Source organism: Urocampus carinirostris, chromosome 3 (genome assembly GCF_059441175.1).
Source record: "Urocampus carinirostris isolate Australia breed hairy pipefish chromosome 3, RoL_Ucar_1.0, whole genome shotgun sequence".
NCBI classification, from domain to species: domain Eukaryota; kingdom Metazoa; phylum Chordata; class Actinopteri; order Syngnathiformes; family Syngnathidae; genus Urocampus; species Urocampus carinirostris.
Genome location: NC_142351.1, coordinates 14,293,993 through 14,312,594, shown reverse-complemented (window position 1 = coordinate 14,312,594; position 18,602 = coordinate 14,293,993). Strand labels below are relative to the sequence as shown.

General features: G+C 40.9%; 1 protein-coding gene across 1 annotated transcript; it reads right to left on the bottom strand.

Moving 5' to 3' along the window:
* Positions 1-8,726: 8,726 nt before the first annotated feature.
* kcnk15 (potassium channel, subfamily K, member 15) lies at positions 8,727-17,602 on the bottom strand. The gene is made up of 2 exons (XM_088330803.1): positions 17,199-17,602; positions 8,727-12,988 (listed from the first exon to the last, which is right to left on the bottom strand). The coding sequence occupies exons 1-2, from the start codon at positions 17,479-17,481 to the stop codon at positions 12,021-12,023; spliced, it is 1,251 nt and encodes a 416-aa protein (XP_088186929.1). The 5' UTR covers positions 17,482-17,602; the 3' UTR covers positions 8,727-12,020.
* Between the last annotated feature and the right edge of the window lie 1,000 nt (positions 17,603-18,602).

Here is an 18,602-nt window from a genome sequence, read left to right as displayed (position 1 = left end):
AAGACAGAACAAACAGGCTTTAACAAAAAACGTGCAAACACAGGTTTCTTCCGACTCAAACAAAACAGGACAGAGCAAAACAGAACGGGAAATGCAGACAGAAAATGCAATGAGCCAGCACCCGCAAAAGCCACAACCCACCCTTAAGTAGCACACACGCAAATTAGCTGATCTACTGCAGCCGTGCTCAGGGGGCGGGGCCAGCCGGTCGCCACGGCGACCATGCTGGACACGACAGACTGTAAGGTACTACTCTCCGGTCTCCCGAATTCCAAAATTAAGAGCCTGCAGCTGGCACAAAATGCTGCAGCGAGGCTTTTAACTAAAACAAAGGAATTTTATCACATTACCCCGATTTAGATAGATAGATAGATAGATAGATAGATAGATAGATAGATAGATAGATAGATAGATAGATAGATAGATAGATAGATAGATAGATAGATAGATAGATAGATAGATAGATAGATAGATAGATAGATAGATAGATAGATAGATAGATAGATAGATAGATAGATAGATAGATAGATAGATAGATAGATAGATAGATAGATAGATAGATAGATAGATAGATAGATAGATAGATAGATAGATAGATAGATAGATAGATAGATAGATAGATAGATAGATAGATAGATAGATAGATAGATAGATAGATAGATAGATAGATAGATAGATAGATAGATAGATAGATAGATAGATAGATAGATAGATAGATAGATAGATAGATAGATAGATAGATAGATAGATAGATAGATAGATAGATAGATAGATAGATAGATAGATAGATAGATAGATAGATAGATAGATAGATAGATAGATAGATAGATAGATAGATAGATAGATAGATAGATAGATAGATAGATAGATAGATAGATAGATAGATAGATAGATAGATAGATAGATAGATAGATAGATAGATACTTTATTCATCCCCGAAGGGAGATTTGGCTAACCTGTATTGGCTCCCGGTCATCTTAAAATGTGATTTTTAAAGTTCTGTTGAAATTATACAAAATCACGCATGGACTTGCTCCCTCATATCTTTCTGATTTAATTTCCCCCAATGTTCCGGTCAGGAGCCTTCTCTTGGAAAATGCTGGTCTACTAGTGATCCCAAGACCCAAGAAGAAATCCACAGGTTCGAGAGCGTTCTCTATTCGGGCCCCCGTGCTGTGGAATGCTCTGTCCTCTTAGAGTTGATCTGCAACCTCAGTGGAACTGTTTAAATTTAGGCTTAAAACACACTTATATTCTATAGCTTATAAATGACGTATGTTTTTATGTTGACAATGGCCGTGCATTGCAACATCCATTGTAATTTGGGATCACGGAATGGTGTATAATGGTGTATATAATCCATAATCTATGGTCTGTGCAGCCCTTTGAGACTTCTTGTGATTAAGGGCTGTATAATAAGCATGACTTGACTTGACTAGTAATAATGAGATGAAATCCCTGTTCATGACTTAATGCAGTCTGCTTTTTTGATGAAATATTTTCAATTACTACAACCCTTAGCAAAAAGGATGGAATCATCAGTTTTGGACAAGTACAGACGCTGCCCTACTTCTGAACGAGATTCGTAAGTTGAATTTGTTCGTAAGTTGCTTCAGTGTTATATTTTGTATTTTTAAAGTTTATATAAGTATGTTTAAGGCTTGTATAAGTAAAGTGTAATGTTTGGAAGATGGGGTTCAAGATTTAGGCGACTTCCTCCTCCGTGGTAGAAAGTGGCCGAAAAAAAGCGATCCAACCCTTTTCTCAACCGCATGAAGCTCACTTATTCCACTTTCATTTCAAATGAAATGGCGCACCTCTTCTTTACAATTTACACAAACCATATTGTGTCACGAACCAGGACAGGAAACAGGAATGAGAACCCAATCGCGTAACGTTACTCACAGTTAATTGGGAAGAGGAGGAATGAGCGCACACTCGATCCGGGGATCGATGGTCGCGGAAGTAGATTGAAATCAGAACTAAGGAGTGGTCAAAATCAAACGGATTGGGCCGAAAATAAAACAGGATCAAAAACTGAGATTCACAGGGCATGGCAAATCTCAACAGAGTCTAGCAGGAGTTTCGCAGACGCTCTGACACTAGGCGACTCACAAGACAGCGTTTAAGTAGTCCGGCAGCAATCTGTCAATGCGTTTCAGCTGGTGTCAATGGGCGGGGCCAATTGGGCGCAGTGGCAACCGTGACAGAACCTGGCACCACACGGCGGGAATCAATTGGGCGCCATGGCAACCGTGACATATTGAATGGCTGCACGATAAATTAAGCAATAAACACGTTCTTAGCGCGCTGGAGATACAGTATAGAATGTTTACACACAGACTAGAAAGAGGAAGCCAGATTTCTTCTTCGGGGTGGATGCTGGGTGACCTCTCACAGCGCCACGAGCGGGAAGAAGCACTATTGTTCTGTCCTTTACTCGGAAAAAGGTGCACAACACAGAATCTGTCACGACCAGAATGGAGACAGGACCCACTTGCGTACGTTTCTCGTTTTATTGGGAGGAAGGGAAAGGATTGTACACACGATCCGGAGATCACTGGTCGCAGGAAGCAGGTTGCTCAGACGTGGAAGTGGTAGTTCCGTGGCGAGCGATGGCGGTGTCGAGAGCGGGAAAAAAATGGTCAGTAGCCGAGATAGGAGAGCAAAAACGTAGTCAAGATCAGAAAATGTGTCTAAGCCGGGAAACAGACTGGGTTCAGAACAGGAGCGAGTCAGGGTCCAAACGCTTGCCTAGTGTGAGCTGAGGTTCGCAGACAGACTGACAACCGGTGACAGAAAGACAGGGGTTTATTGAAAGAGAGGAAAGGGTTGCACCCACAATCCGGTGATCACTGGACGCGGGAAGCAGGTTGCTCTGAATGCAGAAGTGGGACTTCCGTGGCAAGCGATGGCGGTGTTGGTAACGGAAAAAAACGGGTCAGCAGCTGGGACGGGAGAGCAAAAACGTGGTCGGGATCGGAAACGAGTCATATGCCAGAAAAAGAGAGTAGACGTGGTCAGAATCAAAAAACGGGTCGGAGCCGGGGAACAGACGGGAGCAAAAACAGCTGCGAGTCAGGGTCGAAAAAAGCTAGAGTGAGGTGAGGTTCGCAGACGAACTGACAACAGGTGACAGAAAGCCGGGGTTTAAAAAGCGACAGGGAGCCAATCAGCAGCGTCCGAGGCAGTAGGCGCCAAAGAAGCGGGCACAGGTGCCTCAAATCAGTAATCATGACAGAATCTAACTTACAACAATGTCCGGAATTTCGTGATTACCTAACTGGAGCCACCTGAGGTAATCAGCTGGCGTGCTGGAACGCGCTTTCCTGATTGGTGGAAGCTTTCTACTTAAGCCGTCAGCGTCCAGAGATGGACGTTCGAGTGCACTCCTCGTTTCCATGAGTGAGCCTCCAACATTCAAGGTACCCACGTTTCTGTTAAAAGTTTACGACCTACTCTCCCGCCCCGGCCACCGACTTACCTGCTACGTTACTCGTCACGCGTTTCACCACGGAGCTGCCATTTCGTCCAAAGAGACTTTCTGCCACCAAGAGACGACGTCCCAAGCCTGCTCCACCGACCCTTGTCCAAATAAATTATAAAACTGACGCGATTGGATCTGAGTGCTTGTTCTGGTCTCTGACACGGAAATGTTTCGACATCTCAGAAAAAATGTTTTCTTAAGTCGAATGGTTGTAACTAGGGGAGCATCTGTACTCAGTCTGACATTTTATTCTCTAGAACAAACTTAGATATAAAGCATGAGGAACATATACAGTTTTTCAAAAGTGCAACTCCTTGGCATTCATAAATACTAAAAGAAATGACTAAAAACACTTTGTGGTGGTTAGTAAATGCTACTTTTATAGACCAAGCACAGGGAAAAAATATATGAATCACTACATTCTGAGGAAAAAATATGGAATCATGAAAAACAGACAAGGAAATAGTCACTAGTACCGTGTTCATTTTACCTCTCAAACGTGATGGGTCCCAAGGACTCGAATGCTCAAAAATCTATGGGTCCCAAAAGAGATCTATGGGTCGCCAAAATGCGGTGTTATCGCGGTTGAAATTGTAAATCGGCGACAAATATCTAATATAAATCTATATATTCATTCAGTTTTAATCATCACAGTTAATTGGTAATACAAAGCAGTTACCACTTCAAATTTTTCAGTTCACATATTCTTTATATTATTCTTTATAGTTGTAATGCCTTCTCAAGGTCCAATCCATTATCATCCTCCTCATAGCGTCACCAGGAGTATAATTTAGTCAATTTGGGCAGAAAAGTCATTTTCTTGCTAGTATTCTTTTGTTTATTTTCTTTCGTCAAATCGTTCGCTTCAAAACACGTGTTTTCCTTGCCTTCGCGGTCTTCTGAAGAATTTCTCCGCCGTTTTTTCGTGCCAGAATTATTGCCGTTGTTACCACTTTTGGTGTTATGTTTCGACTTATTACCGACACTGAAGAAATTACCAATTTTTTGTTGATTTGCACCTAATACCAACTGTTTTTTCGGAGGCATACTTCTATTTCACTCGACAACCGCCACAACAAAGACGTCATCTCAAAGCAACGAGATCTCGTTAGCCGAGATCGGCGCGAGACCAAAACAACAATGGCGGATGGCGGATCTGCCCGACGAAAAGTTTGGAGTGCGGTAAATCTTTGTTAAAAAAAATAAATAAATAATCGGGTAATAATGACAATTTGGTGTCAAAAACGTTGCGTTCCGGGGGCGCACGTTGATTTGACCAAATGCGTCCCCAGCAAAAATGATGCGTCTAGGACGCAGGGACGCGGGCAAACGAGAACACTGCTAGTATTTAGTTGCACCACCTTTGGCTTTTATGACAGCTTGCAGTCTCTGAGGCACGGGCCTGATGAGTGACAGACAGTATTCTTCATCAATATGTTGGAAACTCTCTTTGATTGCAGTTGCGAGATCATCTTTGCAGGTCGGGGCCTTGCTGTGGACATTTTTTTCTTTATTTCCACCACAGGTTTTCAATTGGGTTAAGATCCGGGCTATTTGATGCGTCTTTCTCCAAAGAATGCTTTCATAGTTTTTCGTTCTGTGGCATAATGGATTGTCATCTTGGAAAAGGAGTTCATTATCCCCAAAATTTTATTCAATTGAAGGAAAAAGAAAGCTGCCTACCTATCCTGACAATCTTTCATCACATTTGTCTCTTTTCAGTTTTTATTACCTGTTTTTTTTACGTTTATCCTGGAGTACCATGTCTGCAAAAAAATGTTCAGTACGCTGTTATCTATGGCTATAAGGACAATTCTATTTCTATTCTATTTCTATTCTATTTCTATTCTATTTCTATTCTATTTCTATTCTATTTCTATTCTATTGTTATTCCAGTTCGATTCTATTTCTATTCTGTTTTTCTTCTATTCTATTATTGTAATTGTATTATTATTTTATTTCTATTATATTTATATTATATTTCTATTTTATTTCTATTTTAATTCTATTTTATTTCTATTTTATTTCTATTCTATTTCTTTTCTATTTCTTATTCTATTTCTATTCTATTTCTATTCTATTTCTATTCTATTTCTATTCTATTTCTATATCTATTGTTATTCCAGTTCGATTATATTTCTATTCTGTTTCTCTTCTATTCTATTATTGTAATTGTATTATTATTTTATTTTTATTATATTTCTATTTTATTTCTATTTTATTTCTATTCTATTTCTTTTCTATTCTATTTCTATTCTATTTCTATTCTATTTCTATTCTATTTCTGTTTTTTTCTAATGTATTTCTAATATATTTCTATTCTATTGCTATTATGTTTATATTATATTTATTTCATATTCTATTCCTATTCTATTTCTATTCCATTTTTATTCCATTTCTATTTCTATTCTATTTTTATTTCTATTCTATTTCTATTCCAAAGTTAGTTTCTAAAAAGATGTGTTGCAGCTAGAACAATAACGTTTTTGCTGACAGATATTTTAGATTCGTTTTGGGGGATGGTTGGATGTGTGGATATACGGGGGGGGGGTCGTATCTGGGGGGGGGGTTCACTGACTCCAGTTTGTCGCTTTTTCTTGCGTTAATGCTTTGGGGGCAAAGGCTGGCCTCTAGCGGTGAAATGTATACATTCACCTTCCTAAAAGATCCTCAAGAGATCTCTCCTGCAGAGGGCGTCATTTTCAAAGTTATCTCAGATAATGGGTTGAGGAATTTGTGAATAGTGTATAGACCAGGGGTGTCCAAACAGAAAGCAGGCCAGATTTGGTCAACTGAAAATGTGTGAGAGCCGAGTGTTCAGCCTGGAATTCTTTCGACAGTCTTTGATGAATTCAGCCTCCTTGAAAAGTTTGCAGTGCTTGGCAATCAGCGTCGTGACCTCGTAGCATTTTCCTTTGACTCGCAGGGTCTCGAGAAAAGGGAATGCTGTGCCGTGAGAGAGAGGAGGGCAGTGTCCACCCACGGACACCCTCAGCCCACCCAAACAAAAATGATGTAGTAATGAGGGCAGTCTGGGCAGCGCATTTGCTATCCCAGTGTTCATTTTACCTGTGAAAAGTGAAGGGTCCCGGGGACTCGCATGCTCAAAAATCTATGGGTGCCAACAGAGATCTATGGATCCCCAAAATTGAGTGTTATCGAGGTTGAAATTGTAAATCGGCGACAAATATATAAATAAATATATAAATCTATATATTCAGTCAGTTTTAATCATCACACTTAATTAGTAATACAATGCAGTTATCGCTTCAGATTTTTCAGTTCACAAAAATATTGTACATTATACAAAATAATATTGCTGAAATATTAGTCTATATATTCATGCAGTTTTAGTCACTTCAGATTTTTCAGTTCAATTATTCTTCGTGGTTTGCTGTCCTGTTGTAATGCCCTCTCAAAGTTCAATTGCAGCAACGGAATTTCCATAGCTAATTTGTGGTTTTCATTGCCTTTGTGCTGATCCAATGTGCTTTTCTGAAAGTTTGCATTGCGAAATGATTTATGCAATCCAGTTTTTTTGTCACGCTGGGTGCACGCATCACAGATCATCTAGCCTCCATTATCATCCTCCTCAGAGCGTAACCAGTAATATAATCATGTCCATTCTGGCAAAAAAGTCATTTTCTTGCTTGGAGTATTTTTTTGCTTATTATTTTTCGTCGAATCGTTCGCTTCAAAACACGTGTTTTCCTTGCCTTCGCGGTCTTCTGAAGACTTTCTTCGACGTTTTTTCGTGCCTGAATCATTGTGAAGCACATAGTAAAGCGCTTTAGGAGGTCTTTGTTGACTTGAAAAGCGCCATAGAAATGTCGACCATTTACATATGGTTGTTTTTTGTGCACCTCAAAAATTGGACTGAATACCCTCTATCATCTGCACTACTCTTCTTTGGCAAAGCCAAAATATTTTTCATTTCTTAAGCAGATAAAACCCTATACAGTGGAACCTCGGTTCTCTACCATAATCCGTTCCAGAACCCTGTTCGAAAACCGATTTGTTCGATCACCGAAATCATTTTTCCCATTCAAAATACTGTAAATCATTTTAATCCGTTCCAACACCCTGAATGTTTACCTTGAATGTTTAACGTAAACTTAAAGCTAACCCAGGCTAATCGTACGTTCGCGTTATCGTAATCTTCCGTACAAAAGATTACGCGAACATGAACGTGTCAAAATTTTTAAAAAAAAGGATAAAGATAAGAATTATGAATAGGATTTGTTACCTTTGTGGTGGTCAGCAGAAGGGGCAGGTGGACAGTGGGGTATTCCCTAGCCAGATCAGACACTCGCACACCTCCTTCATATTTTGCTATTATTTCTTTCTTAAATGCAATAGTTGTACGCACTACTTTTCTTTTATCACCTGTAGCAACTTTGCTGCTTGCACTGACTTCCTTCGGAGGCATAATTAGGGACTAAAACACCCGTACGCCGCTCAGCATCGCACCCTAGCGTACGCACTCACGCATTACCGGCGTTCGAACTCCGATTTTTTGACCGAACATCGAAGCAAGAATTTCTCGAAATTTTTGGTCGGACTCCGATTTGTTCGAACTGAGAGGCGTTTGAAAACCAAAGTTCCACTGTACTTCTATTGTAAAATCAAGAGAAGAAAACATTGCTAGTGTTGTTTTTTTCTGTTTTTTTAATGAAACAATATTCCAAGGGTGACATTAAATCTCAAGTCAAGACAACCTACTTGCTACTATTTCATCAAGGAAGCATACTGAACCATGCTACATTTTGCATCCCTTTCTGGACACGGTCCATTTCAGTATAAAACAATGTTTACATTCGAGTGCATTCATAGTAAACAAAACAAACCGCCCCTCTTGATATGTGTTACAAAAGTGTAATAAATTTACTGAGCAGAGGAGCTCCAGCTTTCATTCGCTGGTTCAAAGTTCATTAAGGCCTTGACGTTTTGAAAGGTCACAGCAGACGTCGAATTTGAATGACATCCAATCTATGAGCATTGGTGCTTTTACAAAGCGACGACTATTTTCAGATTCAGAAAAGAGAAATAAGTATTTGTAACCTTTTCAGTAGCATGCTAGGATAAAGTATAGGACAGAAGACGTTTCATCTCTTAGAAAAACGAGAAAGAAAGAAAGAAAGAAAGAAAGAAAGAAAGAAAGAAAGAAAGAAAGAAAGAAAGACGGAACAAAAGAAAAAAGATTAAGAAAGAAAAAAAGATTAAGAAAGAAAGAAAGAAAGAAAGAAAAAGGATTAAGAAAGAAAGATAGACAAAGACAGAAAGAAAGAAAGGCGGAAACAAAGACAGAAAGAAAGAAAGAAAAAAACAATGAAAAAAGAAAGAAACAAAGAAAAAAGAAACAAAAAAGGAACAAAGAAAGAAAAAATAAACAGAGAAACAAAGAAATAAAGACACAAAGAAAATCGAGAAAGGGAAAGAGAGGAAAAAGAGAGGGTGGTAGAAAGTAAGGCAGAAAGAGGAAGAGAAAGAGAGAGAGGGAATAAGAGAGAGAGACAGAAAGAGAGAGAGAGAGAAAGAGCAAAAGAGATAAAGTGATGAAGTGAGAAAGTAAAAGAGATAAAAAAAGAGTTGGGTAATAAAGAAAGAAAGAAGGAAAAACAGCCACAAAGCAAGAAAGAAAGAAACAAAGAAAGAAACAAGGAAAGAAACAAAGATAGAAAAAAGCAAAGAAACAACAAAACAAACATAAAGAAACAAAGAAAGAAACAAAGAAACAGAAACAAATAAATAAAGACACAAAGAAATTGGAGAAAGGGAAAGAGGGGGAAAAAAGAGGATGATAGAAAGTAAGGAAGACAGAGGAGAAGAGAGAAAGAGAGAGAATGAGAAAGAGACTGAAAGAGAGAGAGAGTGAGAGAAAGAGAGAAAAGGCAGAGCAGGAGAGAGAAAGAGAGAAAGGAGGGAGAGAGAAAGAGCAAAAGAAAGAAAGTGAGAAAGTGAAAGAGATGGGGAATACAGAAAAAAAAGAAAGAAAGAAAGAAAGTAAGAAAGAAAGAAAACAAGCAAGAAGACATTTCAAATCTCATAAAAACAATCATGCATCCACCATGTTCCTTTTACATTCCATTGAACATGCACTTGGAAAACGTGCAACAGCAGCTTCATCAACAGTAGTGTGCTTTACCAAGGACAAATCATCAACAGTGGTGCCTCTTTACACGAGCGCCACTCAACACCAGAATTTCAAAACAAAAAATGTATTTGCAGCGAACATCTTGTTTGCTATACGAAAGAAAGTCCACTTCACGAGCAGTCCCGGAAGCTACTGCTGGAGACCGCTCGTCCAGTTTGCGCATACAAACTACTACAGGGGGAAAAAAAATTGTGGTTAAAAAATATTGTGTGTGTGTAAATGTTCATTTAAAGTTACAGTAACTTTAATTTTAAATGTGCAGTAAGTGCTTCAACAGTCTCTCTGTGTCATACCTGTCTATTTCCACCAACTGCTTCCTATATTAATGATTGCATAAAGCTCCTTATCAAGCTATAAGAAACCTTACAAACACAATGCGGCACCTATTTACTCACAGCAAGACTATGTGGAATATCATGACAATCTAAGTAATTTACGATGACATTGTCATCTACTCCCTGTGACCGAGAAGAGACGAATCAGAGCCAAAACAGTTAAGACGAGAGCGATCTTTTTTTTAATTTCCCGTATAAAAATTGTTATACACAATCTGAAATTACCTGAAAACGCACGGACGGAGGACCCAGCTGCATAACGTTTTTACACAAGCTTTATTTTACGGGAATGGGGCAGTCATGCGCGTGAACACAAACACCAGGGTTGCGGCGATCGCTGGGGGGAAGAAGTGAGACGGAGAAGTCAGTGGCAGACGAGATCGAGGCGGGACAGAACAGATGTGATCGGTACAGGACAAACGGGTAGATACCGGACAGGACAGACGGGAGCGATACCGGATACTGGAGCAAGATACCGGGCAGGACGAGACAAACGGGGTCGATACCGGATACTGGAGACGGGAGCAAGATACCAGACAGGATGAGACAGACGGGGTCGATACCAGATACTGGAGCACGATACCGGACAGGACGGGACAAAGGGGATTGATACAGGATACCGAAGACTGGGGCAAGATACCGGACAGGATGAGACCGACAGGGTCGATACCGGATACTGGAGCAAGATACCGGACAGGACGAGACAAGCGGGATCGATATCGGATACTGGAGACTGGAGCAAGATACCGGACAGGAGGATACAGACGGGATCAATACCGGATACTGGAGGCTGGAGCAAGATACCGGACACAATAAGACAGACTAGGTCGATACAGGATACTGGAGACTGGTGCAAGATAGTGAACAGAACGAGACAGGCGGGATCGATATCGAATACTGGAGGCTGGAGCAAGAAATCAGGCAGGAAGAGACAGACGAGATTGATATCGGATACTGGAGACTGGAGCAAGATACCGGAGAGAAGGAGACGGACGGGATCGATACCGGATACTGGAGAATGGTGCAAGATACCGGACAGGATGAGACAGGCGGGATCGATACCGGATACTGGAGCAAGATACCAGACAGGACGAGACCGACGGGGTCGATACCGGATACTGGAGCAAGATACCTGACAGGCGGGATCGATATCGGATACTGGAGCAAGATACCGGACAGGAGGAGACAGACGGGATCGATACCGGATACTGGAGACTGGTGCAGGATACCAGACAGGATGAGACAGGCGGGATCAATACCGGATACTGGAGACTGGAGCAAGAAACCAGGCAGGATGAAACAGGCGGGATCGATACCAGATACTGGACACACGAGCAGGATACCGGAGTCAAAACACAAGTCTTACAAGTGCAGAGGTTCGTTGACGGACTGACAAGGAGTGAATGAGAGTTTAAATACAAGGACTACTTACAACAAAGTCAGTTAGTTATTTGTTCCTTTGTCTCTTTGTTTCCTTATCCTCACTGTAAATGTGGTACTGGAGTCGTCCAATTTCGTTGTCACAGCATATCCCATGTTGTAACAATGACAATAAAGGCCTATTCTATTCTATTCTATTCTAAATAGGAATGAAGCCAATCAGGCAATGAGCCACAGCTGGCGCCAAACAGGCGGGGCCAAGTGAGGCCAATGGGCAACCGTGACAATGGTTGCCCCCACCCACTGCCCCACCCTTCCTCGGCACCACACGCAGAGCTTCGTTACAGTGACTAACTGCACATAATAAACCGTTAATAGTATCTTATTCATCTTATTACTGCATTTTTTATGTTTATTTACCATTTTAATGTTTTAGTGATCAAATGAATGTGTTTGATAGCTTTTTAGGGTTCACTTTGATGCTTTTGGGAGGTCAGGAACTGGCCGATTAGTTTTGAGTTATTTCATATCCCAAAAATGTATTTGTTACACGAGCAATTTGAGTTACAAGCATGAACCTGGGAAAAAACAAGTTTGTATAAAGAGGCACCACTGTATATACACTATAAATTTGAAAAGATGAACAAAAACCACAACATGGCCTTCACAACGATGTTCTCCTTGTTCGAGGGAAGTCCTGGAAGCCGTGCCGGTGCGAGTGCGTGCTTCCAGGTGAGTCGAGACCTGCATTGTTCCTGGAGCTATTGTAGATTTTGTATGAGACGGAATTGTAGTAAACGGAGCTGACATGGCAGCCCTTGCCTTGACCGCAGGTGGTCAAGGGGCTATTGCAAATGCCGAGGCGGAAGCATACGCAAGAACAGAGCGAACAAAGACTAGACCGAGGATTCTGAGTGTCCGGCGTGACTTGCAAACCCTCGCAGGTGCGCCTCCCTCGCCCGTGGTGGTCCGCCGAGGTGTCGATGAGATTAGTGCGACTCGTTCCCTCCTCCATCGGCGCAAAGAGTGGGCTCTGGCTGTGACTGTACGCCAGGTTTCGCCTGCCCTTGTGCTCATTTCTTCTACCGTCAGCCACAACATCTAAAAGACCTCTGTCCCTTTTCAGGGAGGCCCTTTGCTGAGCATCTCTTCTCTCGTCGTCACTGTTCATGGTGAGGAAACGAAGAACCACCAAGTTTAGGAAAGCCCCAATCACGGTGAGTCCCACCAAAATGTACATGAAGCTGAAAACAACATAGAGGGTTTTCTCCTGGAGGTCCTCCTTCTTCTGCAGGGCCACAAAGTCTCCAAAGCCAATCGTAGTGAGTGTGATGAAGCTGTAGTAGTAAGCGTGGAAGAAGCTCCATCCTTCAAAGTGGGCAAAGGCTGCCGCGCCCACACATAGGGTGCCAATGCAGGACAAGAACCCCACCAGAACCATGTTCCCCATGGAGACCTCGGTGCATTTGAAGCCCAGGCACTGTTTGGTCTTGTGGAGGAGATAGCGGACAAAAGTGTTCATTCGCTCGCCCAGGCTTTGGAACATGACCAAAGTCAGAGGAATGCCAAGTACTGCGTAGAACATGCAGAAGACCTTTCCTGCATCGGTGCCTGGAGCTGCGTGGCCATAACCTTTGAATGAAAGACAGTCAGATGATCAGACAGTATTTTCATTTGCACAAACCTATGCAAACTACAACTCCCTGAATTAAAACCTGTCAATTTATACGTTTTTACATTACCTTATACTTTTTTCGATCAATTCAAGTTGTATACAGTATATACTAGAACTGTCAAGAAACGGACCGGGAAGCAGGAAGTCGGAACTCATATGCGTAGACGATCTGTCACTTTAATTAGGAAAGAAAAGTTGTCCAACACACAAACGGACCAAAAACAAAACAAAACAGGTTCAAAGGTAATCAAAATTACATACTAGGCACTACTCTGATCAAACAGGCATGAACTGGTCTTCAACAAGGTAAAGCAATGGTCTGGCAACAGGCAGTCCCAAAAGTGGCGTTTAAGTACTCCAAAAGCAATCAGTCCAATGCGTCTCAGCCGGTGTCAAGGGGCGGGGCCAGCTGGGCACCATGACAACCGTGCAGGACATGACAGTAACAATTTTGTGAGGGAATTTATTTTCAAAAATAAACTTAAGTTAGCAGCACGGCGGATGAGTGGTTAGCGCGTTCGCAGCAAAGTACTTAGGTCATGATATTGAACCTTCCTGGGTGGAGTTTGCATGTTCCCCCCGTGCTTGCGTGGGTTTAGTCCGAGCGCTCCGGTTTACTCCCGCATTCTAAAGCATGCATGTCGGGTTAATTGGCCGGTTCAAATTGTCCCTGCGACAAGTTCAGGGTGTCCCCTACCCATTGCTCTTGCACCCCCGTGACCCTGCTGAGGATAAGCGGTGCAGCTAATGAGATGAGACAATGGAGAACCTGCCAGATGTGTTGAATAGTCAACAAAAGGTTTTCATGTTATCGTTCTTCTTCCGTGTAAGACACTTTCTCAGAAAGCAAGCCAGATTCAGTAAGCTGACATTGTGTGGGCCGATCGAATTTTCTCGACCATTTTTATCACACAGTCTTTAATAAATTCACCCTCTGAGGCAGGTTTGCTCTGCTTGGCAATCAGTGACCTCGTAGCTCGCCTTTGTAGAACTTTCATTGGACTCGCGGTGTTCGGTTTTTTATTGTTTCCCACCAAAAGGGGGTGCCGAGGAAACAAAATCAGTGTTACAACTCTTGCTCTAGGTTTAATTTTCTTCATTGGATCTACCAAGACCATTCAGTCATTCAGGAAGTTCGGTATGGTATAAACCTACAATATAATATACATAATTTACTTTACTTACATTTCAAGTCGCAAATAAACAAACGTTTGAACAGAACAACTACAATTCCCATAAATCCCTGTACTGCAGAAGTGCGGTCACGTGACTGTGCCGAGTCTCTATTTAAAAAAACTAAAACAGCGATCACAAAGGCAGCGATGTTAAACGGCTTAAAGTAACAAAAACCAACGCGCGCTCACAGAAATAATAACAGCAGTCAAACTGGAGCAAAATAATGGAAGATTTACTGATGGCGTTTCACTTTTCTTAACGCACACTAATGTTTCAAGTTCTCTGGACGCGAACTCCAAAGCACAATAACTTTTAAATTCAGTTTCAAATTCCGGAAGCGCGCTTGTTTCGGATTCCGGTGAAAAAAAATACTCCAATTTCCACTTTTCCTGGAAGTGGCGGCCCTCACACTCAACTTTCCTTTTTTACTTACAGCAATTTGGGAAAGAACTAAGAAAGATGCTGAAAGAATTGTTAGCGTTGTATTTTTGGAAAATGAATGTACACAAATTATCTCTCTTTTTCTCTTTCTTTGTTCCTCTTTGTGTCTTTCTCTCTTTGTCTTTTACCTTCTTTTTCTCTCTTTCTCTCTCTCTTTCTTTCCCCTTCTCTCTTTCTCTCCTTCTCTCCTTCTCTCCTTCTCTCTTACTCTCTTTCTATTTCTCTTTGAATTTTGTTCTTTCTCTCTCTTTCTCTCTTTCCCCCTCTCACTATTTATCTTTTTATCTCTTTTGTTTCTTTCTCTCTCTCACTCTCTCTCGTCCTCCCTCTTCTGACACTGTCTTTCTCTTTCACTCTCGCTGTCTTCTTTTTCTCTTTCTTTGTTCCTCTTTGTGTCTTTTTCTCTTTGTCATTCTCCTTATTTTTCTCTCTTTCTCTCTCTCTTGCTTTTCCCTTCTCTATTTCTCCCCTTCTCTATTTTTCCCCTTCTCTCTTTCTCTCCTTCTCTTTTTTCACCTTCTCTCTTACTCTATTTCTATTTCTCTTTGAATTTCGTTCTTTCTCTCTCTTTCTTTCCCCCCTCTCACAATTTATTTTAATCTCTTTTGTCTCTCTCTCTCTCTCTCTCTCTCTCTCCCCTCTCTTTCTCTCTATGTCCCTCTCTCTCTCTCTCTCTCTATTTCTCTTTTTGTTTGTCCCACTCCCTCTACATTTCTCTTCCCTCTTATTTCTTTCTCCCTTTTTTGTTCTCTCTAATCTACTAGTCCGGCCCCCTAGAGGATGTTTGTTCAATTGTGTGGCCCCTGAGTTAAAATAAGTTTGACATCCCTAAAATAAAGGCTCTTTGAACTCTGTTTGGTATTGTTAACAAATACTTAATAGATAAAATATTATAATTTCAACTTTTTAAAGAGACTTTAAAAGGCACCCCGCCTTTATTAAGGGAAATTATTTATAAGGGGAGCAATTGGCTGAGGTTGACAGGAATCAGAATGAACTTGATGAATAATATCAGATCACATGGCAGCAGTGTTCCCTCTAAGCTGCGCGCGTGCGCAATCGCGCACTGCCTGCACATTCTCAGCGCACAAAAAAATCTATCCAGCGCAATGTTCCCTCCAAGCTGCGTGTGTGAGTTTTTCGAGAACCGGCTTCTTCGGCTCGGCTCACTAAAAGGAACCGGCTCTTTTGGGTCCCAAACGTCTCTTCGGGTTGTTTTTGCTTCTTTCATCCCTATATGACCGAACATTATGTAAAATTATGCACAAGATGACTTAAAGGAAGGGGGAATAGAACAAAAGAAAACAATACTAAAATGAAAAAGCAGTGAAAAGCTGAGAAAAAAAGAAACAAAAGGTAGAGAAAAAGAAGAAAAAAGCCAGAAAAAAGCCAGAAAAAAAAATAAAAGAAAGAAAGAAAATAAAAAGGAAAGAGAGAACAAAAAGAACAAAGGTAACAGCTTGGAAAAAATAAACCCAATGAGATTTTTTTAAAAGGGATTTTAAAAAATGAAAAAAAAACAGGGTAAAAGAAGAAAAAGTTTTTGTTGCATTCAAATATTTTCCAATTATACCAAGTCAATCTTGTTGCCAACATTGTACTTCCGCTAAAAAAATGTGATTAAATACAGTTCTGTATCGTGCAACCGACTAAATAAGCCCCCAAAAATGTTAGTAGTATGTGACAAAAGATACCAGGAAAAAGGAAATGGAAATCTTGCGTAAAAAGAAATGACTTTTTTAGGCCGTACAACCTTTGCAATAATACCTTAGTCAATTCACAGGGTTGGGTAGGGTTACTTTAACTGGATTACTTTCAATTACTTTTGGATTACTCCAATACCAAATATGCTAATAAAAGAGAAAATAAACTAAATATGAATAAAATGACTCAATTTTGTGCAGGCTTGGGGAGTAACGGGATACACGGAACGGCAAAAATGATGTTGGCAAGCTGTTTGGATTTATTTTCATTTTGTTTCTGTCGCATTTTATGTTAGTTTTGCCGGAGATCAAAGAGATCAAAGCCAGGAGAGAAAGCTTACCACGTGTTGTGAGTCAAGTCAAGTCATTTTTATTTGTATAGCTCTTAATCACAAAGAGTCTCAAAGGGCTTCACAGGTTATTACAAAGACTATTTTTACACCATCCCCTGATCTGGAACCAACATGAGGGCAAGGAGTCATAATTTTATTCATATTTAGTTTATTTTGTCTTTTATTAGCATATTTGGTATTGGAGTAATCCAAAAGTAATTGAAAGTAATCCAGTTCAAGTAACCCTACCCAACCCTGTCAATTCATTCAAAAGTGGAAAAAAAATTCCTATTGCCGGAAACTCAGCAAAATGTAACTTGATGTCAAGTTTTAGACATTAGTTTGATTATGACTCAGTTACCACACTTGGGATTGCCGTTGCTCACTGTTTGTTTCAAGCGTTGCTCACGGACTTAGTGTGAACGCTCAGACCCGTGGAAAATTACAGGAAACATTGCATGGCAGTGCAACTGAGGTGACTAGATCCCTAAAGAGAAACCCGAATTCCTTCTTACCGATGGTGGTGATGACCGTAATAGCGAAATAAAAAGAGCCTGCAAATTTCCACTGTCTCCCGGCTCGATGGGGCTCCGCTTGCAACACCACCCGTTCGATGACGTGATAGTCCTCCTCAGAGAAGCGGTACTTCCTCTTCATCTCGTTGCGCTTCTGCTCCAAGACGCGCCTGCGGGAGGTCTCCGTTTCCGATTCCAGCGCATCAAATACGGCAGCGCCCACCAGCAAGTAGGAGAACATGCATAAGATAAGCGACAAGGTCCGCACGTTCTGTTTCTTCATCCTGGGCGCAGTGGCGGCTTGGGGTTCGATCTTAGCGCGCGTCAGCCTGTTGCGTGATAAGATCCCGCTTTGGCATGCACGGAAGGGCGATTCGTGATCTCCGTACCGATTGTTCCCAGATGTTCTCCTCGCATGCGCACACAAACCTAACTCAGTACTGTATGTATACGTGCATGTGCGCGTGTACGCAGGCGCGTGGTCAGGGTTGGGTAGGGTTACTTTAACTGGATTACTTTCAATTACTTTTGGATTACTCCAATACCAAATATTCTAGCTAATAGAAGACAGAAGAAACTAAATATGAATAAAATGACTTAATTTTGTGCAGGCTTGGGGAGAAACGGAATACATGGAACGGCAAAAATGATGTTGGCAAGCTGTTTGGATTTATTTTCATTTTGTTTCCGTCGCATTTTATGTAAGTTTTGCCGGAGATCAAAGAGATCAAAGCCAGGAGAGAAAGCTTACCACGTGTTGTGAGTCATAATTTCATTCATATTTAGTTTCTTTTGTCTTTTATTAGCATATTTGGTATTGGAGTAATCCAAAAGTAATTGAAAGGCCTGTAAGTACTCGAACCATATGCCCCAAACTTCATCAAATTGGTCTGTATGGCTATCGCCCGAAAAAGAAACCAGAAGGATTAAGGTGGTTATGCAAAATCATGGAGGCCACACAAAGTATTGACACTTCAGGAACTTTCACATTAGGGTGCACTCACTTTTGTTGCCTGGGATCTAGCCTCGAATGGCTATATTTTGAGTGAAAAAAATAAATTTACACTATATAAGCTTTACATAGACTACCTGTCATGATGTCAAAGTGATGTTTCTTCAATGTTGTTCAAATAAACATTATAATAAAATATCTGCAGAAATGTGAGCAATATACGTACATTTGTGACATATTGTATTAGACAATGATGTATCCTATTAAACTATTGTTTTATTTTACTTTAATTGTTTTAGCCAACGTTTTCATTATATTTAAGCCCACCCTGTCCTTCAATGAGGAAAACGAGAGTTTTAAAAAGAAAGCGGTGCTTGGGTTGAATTTGGGGGCGCTCAAGCGCCCCAAAAATGGGCTGGTTACGCCCATGGTACAGATGACAAGTAAAAAGG